Source organism: Cyprinus carpio, chromosome B9, assembly GCF_018340385.1.
Source record: "Cyprinus carpio isolate SPL01 chromosome B9, ASM1834038v1, whole genome shotgun sequence".
In the NCBI taxonomy this organism is placed as follows: Eukaryota; Metazoa; Chordata; class Actinopteri; order Cypriniformes; family Cyprinidae; genus Cyprinus; species Cyprinus carpio.
The window spans coordinates 13,608,961-13,625,464 of NC_056605.1; the positions used below are offsets into that span (position 1 = coordinate 13,608,961).

A 16,504-nucleotide genomic window follows, 5' to 3' on the forward strand; every position below is an offset into this window, starting at 1 on the left:
AATACAATATCTTACAGTATTATATTAAAAATATATGTAGCATGCTGTCTGTATATTGTGTAAAATATTCTGAAAGAAATAATTAAATGTTTAAATATTTTTATTTAAGCTAAATATATATTTCATGTTTACGGTGGCTAGAAACAACATTTGGACTCTTAAAAATCAATGAATGTTTTTGCATAAGATACAAAATATCAGACAAAGTATTATCTACAAACATGTTACTTTTCTCAAAAGTATCTTCACCTTTTTGTACGGAAGAGGATTAGGGCCTAGCAATAATAATAAAAATAAAACCTTCTTGAGATTAAAGTCGTTAAATTTCGAGAAAAAAAATCTTTAAATTCAGAGAAAAAAGTCTAAATAAAATGTTGAGAATAAACTCATTAAATTGCAAGAAAAAAAAAGTCAAGAAAAAATGTTGAGAATAAACATTAAATTACGAGAAAAAAAGTCGTTACATTTTGAGAAAAAAAAACATTAAATTTTGAGAAAAAAGTCAAAATAAAATGTTGAGAATACACTCATTAAATTACGTGAAAAAAAGTCGTTAAATTTCGAGGAAAAAGTCAAGAATAAACACACTGGTGTCATGTTGTTTAGTGTCTACAGTGGTGGAGGTTGGAGAGTAATGCACTGGGGAGTGAAGTATGATACGATCGACTGAGTTTGAGTCTGTCTTTTGCCAAAATCACTTTTCTTCCATTTCTCATCACATATCACATCAGAAAAGTGGAAATCAACTGCTTAACCAGTTTATAATAATAATATATTAATTATGGGTAGGCAGGCTTTAGGAAGGGCTTTATTATCCCAATAAGACAGCATCTATTTAATAAATCATTGTTATTAAAAACAATGTTATTATTGCATCCTTTTAAACTACAAAAATACTGAGGTGCAAATAGTATCTGTCATTATTTATATGTATGAATAGCATCTGATTATCTACTATTTGCACTGATTGCAAAGATCTGCAACTTTTACACAACTTAAATAGAATGGCTATTTTCACTTTGTAGTATATATGGCTGCATATAGGTTATTAAAGTAACTCAGTCTGTAAGTATTGATGCTATTTACATCAACTTCCCACTAGAGGGCAGTGTTATGTTGTTGATGTGGAGAAGTCGTTGCATCCTGCCTGCGTGTGATCTGGTGTGGTATTAAAATAGATTAACAGTCACAGTGCTCTCCTCTTATGTTTACATGAATAAAACCCACATTAGCGAGAACATTTAAACTTAACGTTAGTGTAAAAAGCACATATCTAAAATGCTGCTGTTGTCACTTAGTGTAAATAGTACATATAACTATTTTCACCAAATACGGCCTGTGGATGAATTTTAAACGGCCAGCAGCTTGTCTATTGAAATGTAGGCTATTATATGTGGCCCGCCAAACATAATTTACAAATCATGCAGTTTCACAATGTCAGCACAAGGTGACAGCACTAAATTTTAGGCCAGATGTATCGGTAAAACGTGAGTGTCAACAATTTGATAACTCATATGCGCTGTCATTTTTTTAGCGCACCGAAAGCGGAAGAGAGCTACTCGTGTGAAGCGCGCAGCACGGACTGTTATTAGCTCTGCCTAAAGACAGCGCAGCGCGAGCTCAGAACAAATGTGTTTACTCGCAGGTCTCGATCAGGTGAGCACTGAACAGCATTGCGAGAAGCATTTGGTTTGGAGGTGAGCTCTCCTATACAAACCACAAATGTCACAGTGATTTAAAGTAGTTTAAAGGCAGATGAAACAGCCCTGCCATTCACTTTTCTGATGCGTTATGTGATGAGAAAAGGAAGAAAAGCGAGTTTGGCAAAAGTTGGGCTCGAACCCAGTCGATTGTATCATACTCCACTCCCCAGTGCTTTAGTCCCCAACCAAACCCACTGTAGACACTAAACAACACTGTCCAACGAGATTAAATGAACATTACACTAGTGTGTTCATTCTCAACTTTTTTCTCAAAATTTAGCGAGTTTTTTTCTTGAAATTTTATTAGTTTATTCTCAACATCTTATTTAGACTTTTTTCTCGAAATTTAATGATTTTTTTCTTGAAATTTAATGAGTTTTTTCACGTAATTTAATGAGTTTATTCTCAACATCTTATTTCGAGTAGATTATTAAGTTTTTTTCTCAAAATTTAATGACTGTTTTTCTCGCAATTGAATGACTTTTTTTCTCTTAATTTAACGAGTTTCTCAACATTTTATTTTTACTTTTTTTCTCGAAATTTAACGAGTTTTTTTTCTTCACAAAATATAACAACTTTATTCTCGAAATTTAATGAGTTTAATCTCAACATTTTACCTCAACTTTTTTCTTGAAATGTAATAAGTTTTTTCTCTAAATTTAAGGACTTTAATCTCGAGATGGTTTTTTTTTATTATTATTGCTTGGCCCTAATCCACTTCCGTATTTTTGACCCATTTTGAATTGACTGTTTTTTTTTTTTTTTGTCAGTTGAACTATAAAACAATGAAAGTGTTCCAATAGATTTGTATTAATTTTAAACAGTACATCAACTTTTAAGTTCAGAATTTTTTTTTTTTTTCTAATTTCTGAAATGCCATTTGGTTTGATATTTTGCATCTAATGTTATAACATTCATACTTAAGTTTGAATCAAGTAGAAGATAATAGAATATCTGGAGGATTTAAATAATTTTTAAAGTTTTGGTCACCTTTCCCTCTAGTGTAAAACACTATTTGTTTTCTAGACTTTTGGATATTAATGCAATTTAGAAAGTTAATTACATTTTCAATCTGGCAGCATACCGCGGTCATTACTGTCTTCATCTTCATCCTTCATATAAACAGAATTACACACGCACACAAAGCCAGAAAATCTGCATTGAATTTCTTCTGTACTTTTCTAATTTGTTGAAGGGAGTTACTTAGCGAGTCCAGAAAGCAACCGGCTATTGCACAGGAGAAGTTAAAGCTCAAAACTAATATATATATCATCTCTCTTCTCTCTCCTTTGCCTGTCATGCACTGCTAATATGGACATCTTCAAAGGCTCAGGTCAGTGCCTCATTCTGTGTTTCTCCCTGTGCATCTGTTAACCCCACTGCCCCGCTGGCCTCCGTGGCCCCAGCCCTCCTCTGAATAAGAGGAGCGCTAGTGTATTTTGATCACAGGCCAACTGAGATTTGAATAAGTATGAAATACATTTTCATGTCGTCTCTGGCCCTTTGACTAACATTTGAGAAGGATCAGGGGACTTCATTATCCGGCCCAGAGTACATACATTCTCCAGGAGGTTACAGGAACTGACCTGTGAGCAGCATAGCTGGTTTATTTTTCTTAAAATATTACCTCCTCTTGAGAGCTAGGCAGGGAAAGTTGCGGTGAAGGAGAATAGAATCCTATGTTTGTGCTATTTAGAGAACAGACGGGAACTTTTCTTTAATATGCAATAAGGAGTGCCGCTTTTCCATTGTAAAAGTCAGACGGCAGGTTGGATATTTATTGGAGCCTCATAGAAAAAACTGTCATGCGTGCCGTAAAACTGACTTTCCCCATTAAGGGCTTTTAAATAAAATTGTTTGCTGCTGTTGATGAGTGATGCTGAATTAATGATTGTTTCTTACCATGGCAATTTCATTTCTTGATATCGTCATGTTTGTAGAGCTTGATGTTTGTCTATGTTAATGAAATTACCCTTTTTTTAATGCTTCAGTAGATTTATTGCCAATTTCATTCATCATCTTTTCACTCACTTCTCACATCTTGAGCATCGTCTTAACACTTGTTTGATTATTGTAATTGGAAATTCAATGACACTCATTAAAGGAGAGGAGAGGAGACGAGGAGAGACGAGAGGAGACAAGAGGAGAGCGTTGATGGGGCTTTTAGCAGCTGCAGGGCCAGATGGGATATTTTGAGAGTGTGTGTTAGGGTCTGTATATCCCCTTGGGGAGGAAGCTATAAACGTACAGTCTCATTTGTTCACTGTGTTGTCATAAGCCACTTTCGTATGAGGTTTGATGAATTGATAGACTTCAGTTTTTGGCTTCTGGACTCATTTTTAAATGAAATCATGTCTACTGAAGTTAAGAAGTAGGAGAATACCCTACATGTGCCACATCAAAAAGCCTCTCGCCAGTCATCAGCCACCAAAAAATAGAGCTTAATCAGAGCAGACACACATCTGACGAAAACCAAAACAATGCTGTGAGAGACTGAGAACAACAATACACAATGTTTGAAAACAGTTTTCGGTAAAACTTTAGTATAGGGACCTTATTAGCATGCTTTTTAATAACATAGTGGCTATTTATTATAGCAAATATTCTGCATGACCATATTCTACATCCCTAATACATAACAACTACCCTACTAACTATTAATAAGCAGCAAATTAGTAGTTTATTAAGGCCAAAGTCATAGTTAATGGATTGTTAATAACGAGAATTACTACTGGATTAATGCAACCAGTTGAGACTTTATTAGCAGCAATTTGCATTTTTGTCAATTTTTTTTCTTCTTTTGCAATATTAGGTAATCAAAATCCATAATTGTGAGCCCAAACAAATTGATCAATACATGTTCAGTGTTGCTCCAGCTGTATTGCATGGAATTCCATTGTAAAATGAGCTGTACAAAGCAGTGGGTCTTATATAACAATGAGATTATTTAAAGAAAGATGTTATAAAAAGAAAGAAATGTTCTGATTCGAGGCTGTCCTGTTTATAATTTTAATATAAGTGACCTATCCCTCCAAAACATTAATTTGTGACCTGTCTTTCCAAACTGTTGGCTTACAAATGAACTTTCAGAGGCTGCATGAAAACAAAAAATGTATAGGCTAGCTAGTGTGTTATATATTACTAAATTCTGAATGATACTGAATATAATGTTTGTTAGTCTAGTCCTCATAATGCCTGATTTCAACAGTAGATTGAAATATAATAGTATTGGATATGCACATTTAATGTTTTGGATGAATGCAATTGCTGACAATAATTTAAGAATTAAAAAGAAAATTGCTAAAACAATATTAGAAAAATAACAGTTGATGTTCAGTAAATAAACAACAGTGTTACAGGTAACTCTTATTGTCAGTAAAATTACTTATATAAATACCTGTGTACATTCTGATTGTTTTGTTTTGTTTTGTTTGTTTTTTCCTTTAATAATAATAATAATAATACATGAAATCCTGGTGGGACTGATTGGCAAGCATTTTTTTTCCAGCCTAGGTGATGTTGACTGCAATGGACAGTTGTCTCAGAAGCGGATAATGCTCTTACAAGAGAGACTGTACTTCTATCCCTCACAGCCTTATTTTTGTTTGCAACAGATTAAAGATAGTGTCTACTCTGAATAACATCTACAGGGAATCTCATAACTAGAAAAGAGATTGCAAAAGTTCTTAATGCATTCCTGTATTAGACTTTTTGAATGCAATTAAGCTTTTCTGGTTCACGTCAACCACCCTGATGCTTGAGATAGATGCTTCAAAGTTATATTTAAATGGGTTTTGCTGTAATCAGTGCATTATTGTCTCTGTGTGTCTGTAGGTGTATGAGGCTGTGCCCTGTCGCAGTGAGTGCGGTCAGTACGAGTGGGTAACAGACCCCTGGTCAGTCTGCACCATCAACACAGTGGACGAGCTGCCAGCCTGTGGTGAGGGGGTCCAAAGCCGCAAGATTCGGTAAGCAAGGACACTTTCTCAAAGAGTAACTCCATCACAGATGTTTCTCTTAGGGGTCACGACCCACTCCAGTCTGCTACCCTCGTCCTCCACATCCTCATTTTGCTGTTCTTTGGCGGTGACAGGTGTATGAGGCGTGGCAGTGAGGATCTGGTTAGCAGTGTGAATGAGACCTTCTGTGACCAGGATGAAATCCCTCCCCAAGCTCAGACGTGCATCTTGCCGTGCCCTAATGACTGCGTGATGTCCCAGTGGAGTCAATGGAGCACCTGTTCAATAGTAAGATGTCCTTTTTGTCTGCTGTTATATCCTGAAGTCACAATTTAAACATTCAGCAACATTCAAAGCTGTCTCTGAAGGGAGGACTAGCATACAGAGGCCCCAAAAAGTATTAATGTACCTTTGGACACTTTAGCCAAGTGTGTGATAAGACCAATAATATTTACATTACTGTTCAAAAGTTGGTAAGATTTCCTAATGTTTTTGAACGAAGTGTCATCTGCTCACCAAGACTGCATTTACCAAAATACGTAATATTTTAAATATATATCAGTAATATTAAAATCAGTAATATTGTATAATATTGTTACAACGTAAAATAACTGTTTTCAATTTTGATATATTTTAAACAGTAATTTATTCCTGTGATGGCAAATCTGAATTTTCAGCAGTCATTACTCCAGTCTTCAGTGTCACATGATCCTTCAGAATCATTCTAATATGTTGATTAAGTGCTTAAGAAACATTTCTTATTATTATGAATATTGACAACAGTTGTGCTGCTCAGTATTTTTGCGGAAAGTGTGATACATTTTTTGATGAATAGAACAACATTTGTTTGAAATTGGAGTCTTTTGTACTTGTCACTTTTGATCACTTTAATGCATCCTTCTGAATAAAGTAAGAAATTTCTTTAAAAAAAGAACACATTGACCCCAAATATTGTTTTGTCTTATTAAATAAGTAAAACACTTAAAACTTTTTAAAGCTAAAACAATACACATGAATTTACACAACTTATAGAACAGTAATACTTGACTAAGAATAAGATCAAATGGCCTTTTAATTTATTATGAGCATAGGTAGCATAGAAAGTGTTGCCATTACCTTTAATAGTATAACTGAGTTTTTAATGAATGTTAGATGATGGCAAACTTATTAGGATATTATTTAAAAGGTATTAATAAAATATGTTAACCAGTAGTAATGAAATGACCAAATTCATAACAATATACACTGTGCATCTTTTATCCAAAAGTGTTTTTTATGCATGTGAGTTCATATTAACTATGGACATGTTCCACTAACATTTGACCAGCAATCATACTACTCTAAGACTGCTGTTGACATTGTTTTGTAGCTGAAAATTATGCACTGGTGTTTATGAGCTCGTAACATTTTTTTTGCCTCTAGAGAGATTATTCAGTCTGTGAATTAAGAACAGAAAGGTTTTACAGTATATTTCTGCACAATTCTTTCTTAGCTCGGGCCATGACACAAGACAGTGTGTCGAGATGTTTTGCATCTATTTGAATATTTCACATTAATGCTGCCTCGCAAGTCAAATCTTCATACTGTTCTCCAGAGTTCCTGCGGCGAAATTTCAAACGGTGAATACGGAGACAACTGAAATCAGTATGCAGATGAATCTCCAGTAGTAATGAAGCATTTGTTATTCTAATTAATGTTGTGCATAAAAAGTTACCCTAGATACAATTTGCCATCGGGCCGCTGACTCATTGAAGTGCAAACAGCTCTTCAATTCGCACTCAACAAATCAGAAACAAACTGGATGAGTTATCCTGGCTCGGCCCAACCTACACAAGACTGCCAAGCCATTTCAGCATAATTTGGTCTCTACACTAATCACATTAGATCGCAATTCTACCTTGTACGCTCTCGGTTCCAAGCGATGTTTGTTCTCTTCGCTGTGTCAAAGCGTTCAGCCAGCACTGCGAACATGTCAAACACCAGTGTTTGGTGATTGAGCTTGTTTAATTAGTTTCAGTTTTACATAATTATGAAATGTTCCCAAAAAACCTGGGTGCACAGATATGTGGCACTAGCCGAATAGAGCTCCTGCTGATGATCAGCCTCCCCAATAGTGAGATACATGCACATGGCCAGCTAGCCGTTTAAAGGGTCTCATTAGCGTCTGACAGTGATGGAGATGCAGATTAGTTGCTGCCTGCAGCCTAACAGCTTCTAACAGTGCACTTAGCATCGCAAGACCATGTGGCTGCCTGACTGCTGGGTTTTTTTCTTTTCTTTTTACAATGCAGTATGACACAGCACAGCGGTTATTGCTCAGCTTGCCCATGTATATGCACTTTTTAAATATAAAAAAGTGTCTAGACTTTGATGTGTTTGGCGTCAAAGCCCTCTTGACCTTTTAACTGTATTTATTTGTAGCCATGTAATGAAAGCACAGTGAGGATGAGGACGAGACACGTGCTGCGCCCCCCAGTGGCCGACAGAGTGTGTCCAGACAGCAGCCAGACAGAGCCCTGCAGCCTCAACAGCACCTGCTTCAATTATCACTACAATGTCTCCAGTGGGTCTCTCTCATTCTGCTTGACACAACACTAAATATAACATGAGCATCTAATGACTGTTGCATAACTCATTCACTTCAACAGTGCATTTAAGGCTACACATACTAAAGCTTGAAGGCCCCAATCGACCTATCGGTGAGCCCCTCCTCTCGAACGCAGATGAGCCAATAGCAGTCAGCTATCAGTTGCACAAGGAGCAGAACTCTGACATCTTTAGATTTCGGCGCCATAGAGAAACATTGGAGGATCCAAAGCTCGCATCGGTTTTATGGTGTTTATGCTGCAAAACTGGAAAAATGATGTGCCTGTGGTACTTGTAACACTGATTCCAGGTATCCTGAGAGGACAGGCAATATAATTTATTTTATTACATTTCCTAAACCCAAGCAAAACAGAGCAAAATGTCCCTAAGCATTCAACCCCAATCCCAATGAAGACGAAAGCGTTAATTTTCTGGGTGCTATACTCTCATTAAGTTAACATTTTCATCTGCTCAAGCAGAATGTTAATGTCATCTTGTGTTTCAGCAAGGTATCTCTGGCTAAAACTAGCGTTTAAGTAAGTGCGTTCATGCTAACTTACAAAGCTAAATAGTGGACTGTTCTCGCATCATATACAGTGTAGGTCAAAACACATAAACTAAGGTGCATCTCCATATGAAAATGGTTAAATGTAAATTAATTTAACCATACCCTGCGATACATGAACAGTGTTGATCCGGGATGTATTCATCCGTGATCGTAACGGCAGTAATATGAGACTTCTCCCGCTTGTATTGTGATCTGTAAACCCTCGCCTCGAGTTACCCACCATATTTATTTAAAAATCTTTTATATATCCCTCCATTGAAAATTTAATTCCCACTTGAATGGTGGCCCTTCTGTGTCCAAAATGGTTCAGAAACATTGTGGGACAGTTTACACTGACAGCTGTTATTGTGAGACAGTGAGCAGCTCCGTTTGTTTGCCCGAGGGAGCAACAGTAACTAAGGGGGGCGGGGCTTACTGATAGGTCAAATTGTCCAACATGATATTTGGATATTTTCAGTATTTCTGCTTTATCTATGCTAAATCTGATAATTTATATATATATATATATATATATATATATATATATATATATATATATATATATATATACTAACAGCAAATTGACTGAGGATTGATATATTAGATGAATTATTATTCAATTAAAAACAATATTTTATAGGTTGAGAAGGTGAAAAGAAATATATTTAAAGTTTGTATCTTTGTTTTTGTGTTTAAAAAAATAATATACACACACACACATATACTGAACAAAATTGTAAATGCAACACTGATGTTTTTGCCCCCATTTTTCATGAGCTGAACTCAGAGATTTAAGACTTTTTCCATGTACACAAAAGGCCTATTTCTCTCAAATATTGTTCACAAATCTGTCTAAATCTGTTAGTGAGCACTTCTACTTTGCCGAGATAATCCATCCACCTCACAGGTGTGGCATATCAAGATGCTGATTAGACAGCATGATTAATGCACAGGTGTGCCTTAGGCTGGCCACAGTAAAAGGCATTTCAGAGTATTTGGCAGTACATCCAACCAGCCCCACAACTGCAGACCACGTGTAACCACACCAGCCTAGGACCTCCACATCCAGCATCTTCACCTCCAAGATGGTCTGAGACCAGCCACCTGGACAGCTGCTGCAACAATCGGTTTGCATAACCAAAGAATTTCTGCACAAACTGTCAGAAACCGTCTCAGAGAAGCTCATCTCCATGCTCGTCGTCCTCATTGGGGTCTCAACCTGACTGCAGTTCGTTGTCGTAACCGACTTTAGTGGGCAAATGCTCACATTCGATGGCGTCTGGCACTTTGGAGAGGTGTTCTCTTCCAGATGTACTGTACTTCACTGTACAGGGCAGATGGCAGACAGTGTGTATGGTGTTGTGTGGGTGAGCGGTTTGCTGATGTCAGGGTTGTGGATTGAGTGGCCCATGGTAGCATTGGGGTTATGGTATGGGCAGACGTATGTTATGGACAATGAACACAGGTGCATTTTATTGATGGCAATTTGAATGCACAGAGATACCGTGACGAGATCCTGAGGCCCATTGTTGTGCCATTCATCCACGACCATCACCTCATGTTGCAGCATGATAATGCATGGCCCCATGTTACAAGGATCTGAACACAATTCCTGGATGCTGAAAACATCCCAGTTCTTGCATGGCCAGCATACTCACCGGACATGTCACCCATTGAGCATGTTTGGGATGCTCTGGATCAGCGTATATGACAGCGTGTTCCAGTTCCTGCCAACATTCAGCAACTTCGCACAGCCATTGAAGAGGAGTGGACCAACAATCCACAGACCACAATCAACAACCTGATCAACTCAATGTAAAGGAGATGTGTTGTACTGCGTGAGGCAAATGGTGGTCACACCAGATACTGACTTGTTTTTGGACCCCCCAATACAATAAAACTGCACATTTTAGAGTGTCCTTTTACTGTGGCCAGCCTAAGGCACACCTGTGCATTAATCATGCTGTCTAATCAGCATCCTGATATGCCACACCTGTGAGGTGGATGGATTATCTCTGCAAAGGAGACGTGCTCACTAACACAGATTTAGACAGATTTGTGAACAATATTTGAGAGAAATAGGCCTTTTGTGTACATAGAAAAAGTCACAAAAACAAGTGTTGTGTTTATAATTTTGTTTAGTGGTATCTTTTTTATGACTTATACCAATACTGATGTCTCTATGAAATTGACCATTGATTATAGCCATTCGACAATACAGTATACACGAGAGCTATCAATTTTAACATTTATTAGGCTTTAAAAAAGCAACAACTTTTAATTTAACTTAAAACAATCTTCACACAAACCCATTATAATAAATGTCATATTTAGCTACCTGTCCCCTTCAGTAGGTAGGAAAGATACAGAAATTTAAATAAGTTGTCAAACACTAAATTCTAAATTAAATATAGATGAATCCTTAAAGCTACAAAATGTATTGATTTCCTCTTTTTCCTTTTGTTACTTGATTAACACGCATCACAGCAGCTGGGTTATTAGGTTTTTTTGGCTGCTATTTCTTTAAGAGTTGCCGCTGCTGAACTTGACCTGGATCTGACACGCATTATTAATTTAAATAGTTTAAACACGCATTATTAATTTAAATAGTTTGAATTCATCCTGTGGCCCTTTTAAAAGTTGTAAATGTTATATAGTATTTATTACTTATTAATCTTTTGGCAACACTTTAATGAAGGTTCTATGTTAACATTACTAATAAAATATTGCTAAAGTTAATTCAATAACTTACAAAAACAGTACTTTTAGAGCATTTATTTATCTTGATTAATGTTAATTTTTACATACACTCATGCATCTTAACATCTTAAGGGGACACTCCATCCAAAATGATCTTATCATTTATTCACCCTAATGCCATCCTAGAAATATATGATATACTTTCTTCAGATGAACACAAAGATTTTAAAAGATTGTGTCCATAAAGTGCAAGCAAACAGGACTTTTACAGTTCATTCATCAGCAACTTCACAAAGCAAACTTAATGGTAACTCCTACAACTCCAGTTGATAAATCAATGTCTTAAAAATAGTAATATTATCTCAGAGAGATGAAAATACTAATATTTGCATTATATGGACTCACAAAGAGAGAAATTGTATTTCTAAAAATATTGCTTATGTTCATCTGAAGTGTGTTATCAATGTTACTTTGTTTTATTTGTTTATTTATTTTTTTATTATATATTGAACCCCAGATTCCCAGTGTGGGTCAGGCTGTATGTCTATTGATAAAAGTGCCAAAAAGGATAAAGAGAAGTTGCAAAGACAAACTCCCAAAGGCAATCTGATAAATTACCTTTATCAAGGACACAATTACGATGGCTCAAAGATTGGCTCTTGCAAGGTTCTACCTGCTTTCTTTTGGGCATCAGTCCAGATCTTAAACAACAAGCTACGCAGCCCATAGAAGAAACCTTCCAGATGAATATTTGGAGATACTATCCACTGCACTAATAATGGGAACATGCTAATCTAGTGCATATCTTCAAACTCTCTGTGATTTCACTCTGCCTCTCATAGCAGGTTCTTGGATATACGATGGATATGAAATTATGTTACAGTTTTAAGCAAGATAAAGGCTCATACTCTTTCTCTGTCCTTTATGCTATTCTTCTCACATTAACATCTCCATTGAGAATGTGAACTTCTGACCTGCTGTAAATCCACTGCTTTGGATTGTCCGGTTGCCTGCAGCTACCACAAGCCATCCATATTGAGCTCAGTAGGACATGTGCACTATCGTCCAGTAGAGCATATAGATACTAATTCTCCAGATAGAGCCTAATGAAGAAAATGGGCATGGAGATATGAATGAGATGATAAGCGCTTTACTGCACAGAGACCATGAAATCGCTGATCATATCAATACTGTTACTGCTCCTCAAAGCCATTTGACTGACTTAAAGCCAGATTAGCATCATAAAGGCGGCCTAACTTCTGCCCTCAGATCACAATGCATCTCTTTATTCTACTTTGTTGTTTAATAGACATTAGCGTATTCACAGTTTGCATATTTCTGTGAAAACTACACTCCCGTTCAAAAGTTTGGGGTCAGAAAGATTTTTTGTTTTGTTTTTGAAAGAATTCTCTTGCTTCCCAAGGCTGCATTCATTTGATCAAAAAATACAGTAAAAACAGTAAAACTGTGAAATATTATTATAATTTAAAGTAGTTATTTTTTATTTTAATTATTATTGTCTATTTGAATATTTTTAATAATATAATTTATTCCTGTGATGGCAAAGCTGAATTTTCAGCAGCCATTACTCCAAACTTCAGTGTCACATGATATGCTGATTTGGTGCTCAGGAAATATTTTGTATTATTATCTAAGTTGAAAACAAATGTGCTGCTTAATAGATTTTTGTGGACAGCGCAATACTTTAAAAAAAAATCTTTAAAGAGCAGAAAGTTCAAAAGAACAGCATTAATTTTTTGAAATGGAAATCTTTTTTAACATTATAAATGTATTTGCTGTCAGTGTAATCAATTTAATGCAACCTTGCTAAATCAAAGTAGTAATTTCCTTAAAAAGAAAAAATCTTACTGAACCAAGCATTCTGAATGGTAGTGTATATATGAAAAAAAAAAAGTTAAGTATGAACCGAGTCAGAATGACAATTTTGGAAAATCTTATAATTTCATAGCATTGCATCTTAATAGCATCAGGCAACATTAGGCGTTGTGGACAGTATTAGCCCATTAAGCATGCATTCATACTTTAAAATCTAATGAAAACATGCAATCCAGGCTTGTATGAATGTACTCCTGATGTTGCCTTTAATTGAAAGGCTATTTGAAAGGAATTGAAATGCTGTGTACAAGGATACAGAATCTGATATTTAAATGCCATTTGGTCTGATTTTTCCCGTGTGTGTGTGTGCTTTTGTATCGTTTGGTTACGGGTCAGGCTGGAGCACCTGTCAGCTGAGCGAACATGCCATCTGCGGCCAGGGCACGAGGACACGACTTTTAGATTGCATCCGCAGTGATGGCAAAGTGGTGGATTTGAGCGTGTGCGAGGAGGTAAGCTTCATTTCCTGCCGCCCCTCTCAGTACAAATGTTCTCTGAGGGGGCATTAAGCACTGTGGGATTGTATTATGTCCTTCAACTGCATGCACTGTAAATCAGCCATGAATGTCCATTAACTCCCTACAGTATTGCTCCATATCCAGAAAATGATTCTTTCATTGAAGCCTTTTACAGTAATAGCCCCTCATTGGCTCACGGCTGGTTCATCAGACAGAGATTGTGTATGGTGAGGGGACGTGGGGTTAATGGCTGTCCCGCTGTTTTAGCTGGGCCTGCCTCAACCATGGAGACTGACGATGAACTGTGTGATGGACTGTCCCTTTAACTGCATCCTGTCTGACTGGGCACCCTGGACCGAGTGTTCACACACCTGTGGCAGTAAAGGTGAGTCACAGTATGTAATTAATTAAACAGAACTGTTTGCAACAGACTGTTGCTCAGGAAATTGCCGACACTTATGCAAAGTAAATATGTCCATAAAACATTTTTTTTTCATTATTATTATTATTATTATTATTATTATTATTATTATTCAAAAGTGATTGCATATTGGCGATGGCAGCCAATATGCAATCACTTTTGAATAATAATAATAATAATAATAATAATAATAATAATAATAATAATAATAATAATAATAAGTTTTATGGAAATATTTACTTTGCATTAAGATTTCTTTTTAGCCAATGTTAAAGAGCAGGTCATATGGTATTTTAAAGTGTCCTAATATTGTGTTGGAGTGCCCTACAACAGGTTTAAATGCATCTAAGATCAGAAAACATTGTAAATTTTCTCAGAATATACATTTAATATTAGAGTCATTTGCCAATGATTAGGAAACGATTCGTTCCAAGCAAGTTCGGAGCAAGCCCCTCCTTCCTCAAGCCTACTCTGCTCTGATTGGTCAGCTGGCCAAACCTGTTGTGATTGGCACAGAGATGAGTCCTTGAGCCAGTTAGCCAGCGCTACCATTGACAAAGCACCTTTAGATAAAACAATAATATAGTCAATTCGTTCTTATAATGACATAAAATACAAAAACACTTATGCAAGCGAATCGTGCCCACAGCTAAAGTTTAGCTGCTAAACTGTGAACACTAGGTGGATACGTTAGCAGAGTGCTAACGTGACTAACTGATGAAACAATACAGTTTGTAAACCAAAATATGTCTACTGTAATGTTTGAAGAACGACAGACAAAAGACGCTCACAGGAGCACCAGCTGAAATCACTCATCTCTCCCGCATTAACCCTGTAACTGCCAGTGCAGCACAATAAACAGCAGTTTCACAATTATTATAAAGTCTGTGTGCTACACTACATTCTTTATTATTAAACAAAGTAATTAGAACGACGTCAGTCTACAATAATCGACATATTCTTAGGTTCACTGCGAATTTTTAGAACTACTTCAGTAAGACAGTAATATTGTGCTTTACCTGGAAACACATTATATGTACTTTGAAAAGATAAAAAGCATATATAAAAAAATTAACATAATAATAGTTATTTAACTGGGGCTACAACTACACAGAAACAATTTGCAACTTTAAATACTGATCAGACAACACAACGACAAACAATTCACGTATCTCAATACAGTTTGTCATTGAAGACCTAGAAGCTAAACGGTGCTTACAGAACAAACCAAACAATTATTAAGCATGCTACATAAAACGTAAAAGCAACAATTATTAATAACACTTACAGGTTGTGATACGGAGGAGGAAGCTGAATGCAAATACACTTGGAACTGAACCTTCCTTCAAATATCAGCCGGCTCGCGAATCCAAGTTTGATTGCATTTAAGTTGGTAAAGCAATCGTCTTCAAAATGGCGTGAACAAAGCACAAGGCTCGGACTATACTTCTGTGGTACAGTTATATATGAATTGTAGCCACTTAGTCTTCAAATGCTCATCCTTGGGCAGATGAAAAAAGTTTGCTTTTGAGTCGCACTTCAGAACACAGCGTCTCGTCGCCATGATGTTTTCTAAGTTTTCACTGGCGTCTTGGAGCGCAATAAGTGGGCTTATCGTATTCAAATTAACTTGACAAGTTGACGTCATCTAGTCAGAGAAAAAGCTTCGTTCTTCTAACGATTCATAAAAATGACTCAGAGTCGACTCTTACTTTTGAAAGACAATAACTTTATATACGGTGCACTGTCATATTTCAAACTTTGCAGGATGTTTTTGTTCACTTAGATCTATGTTACACACTACATGAAAGGTAAATTTAAAAATTCCATGATAGGTGCTCTTTAAATATTGTTAAGTGTGTAAACTTGATTCAGTTTAATTTTACTACTATTTAAAATGTTCTTTATTAATTTATTTTTTGCTTAATTTATTTTTACTTATTTTTTTTTTCATTTAATAAAGATATTTTTATTCATCTAGGAATGTATTAATTAAATTGATGAAACAATTAAGTAATTTATTATTGTTCTTTTAAACTTTCTATTTATACTAAAATTCGCATTAGGCTACTTTTTATTCACAGGAATAAATTGCATTTTAAAATATATCAAAATAGAAAACAGTTATTTGTAATTGTAGTATTTCAAACAATTACTGGTTTAATTGTGTTTTCGATTTTTTTTTAAAATGCTTACATTGTGAAAATAACCTCCTTTCAAAAAATTTTTTTTTT

The 16,504-nt window shown here is 35.9% G+C and overlaps 1 protein-coding gene across 5 annotated transcripts in view; it reads left to right on the top strand.

The window, feature by feature from the left end:
• The window catches only part of LOC109051652 (thrombospondin type-1 domain-containing protein 7B-like), a 223,531-nt gene that overhangs the window by 191,675 nt on the left and 15,352 nt on the right, over window positions 1-16,504 (top strand). For 4 of the 5 annotated variants that reach the window (XR_006155584.1, XM_042731041.1, XM_042731040.1 and 1 more), the window contains 6 exons: window positions 3,031-3,036; window positions 5,538-5,671; window positions 5,797-5,950; window positions 8,084-8,225; window positions 13,728-13,843; window positions 14,117-14,234. Coding sequence is in view for 4 of the 5 variants with exons in the window: in XM_042731041.1 (XP_042586975.1) it covers window positions 3,031-3,036; window positions 5,538-5,671; window positions 5,797-5,950; window positions 8,084-8,225; window positions 13,728-13,843; window positions 14,117-14,234 (670 nt within the window). In the remaining variant the exon portion in view is untranslated. The remainder of the gene's footprint in view (window positions 1-3,030; window positions 3,037-5,537; window positions 5,672-5,796; window positions 5,951-8,083; window positions 8,226-13,727; window positions 13,844-14,116; window positions 14,235-16,504) is intronic. The other variant, XM_042731042.1, reaches the window with a different exon arrangement.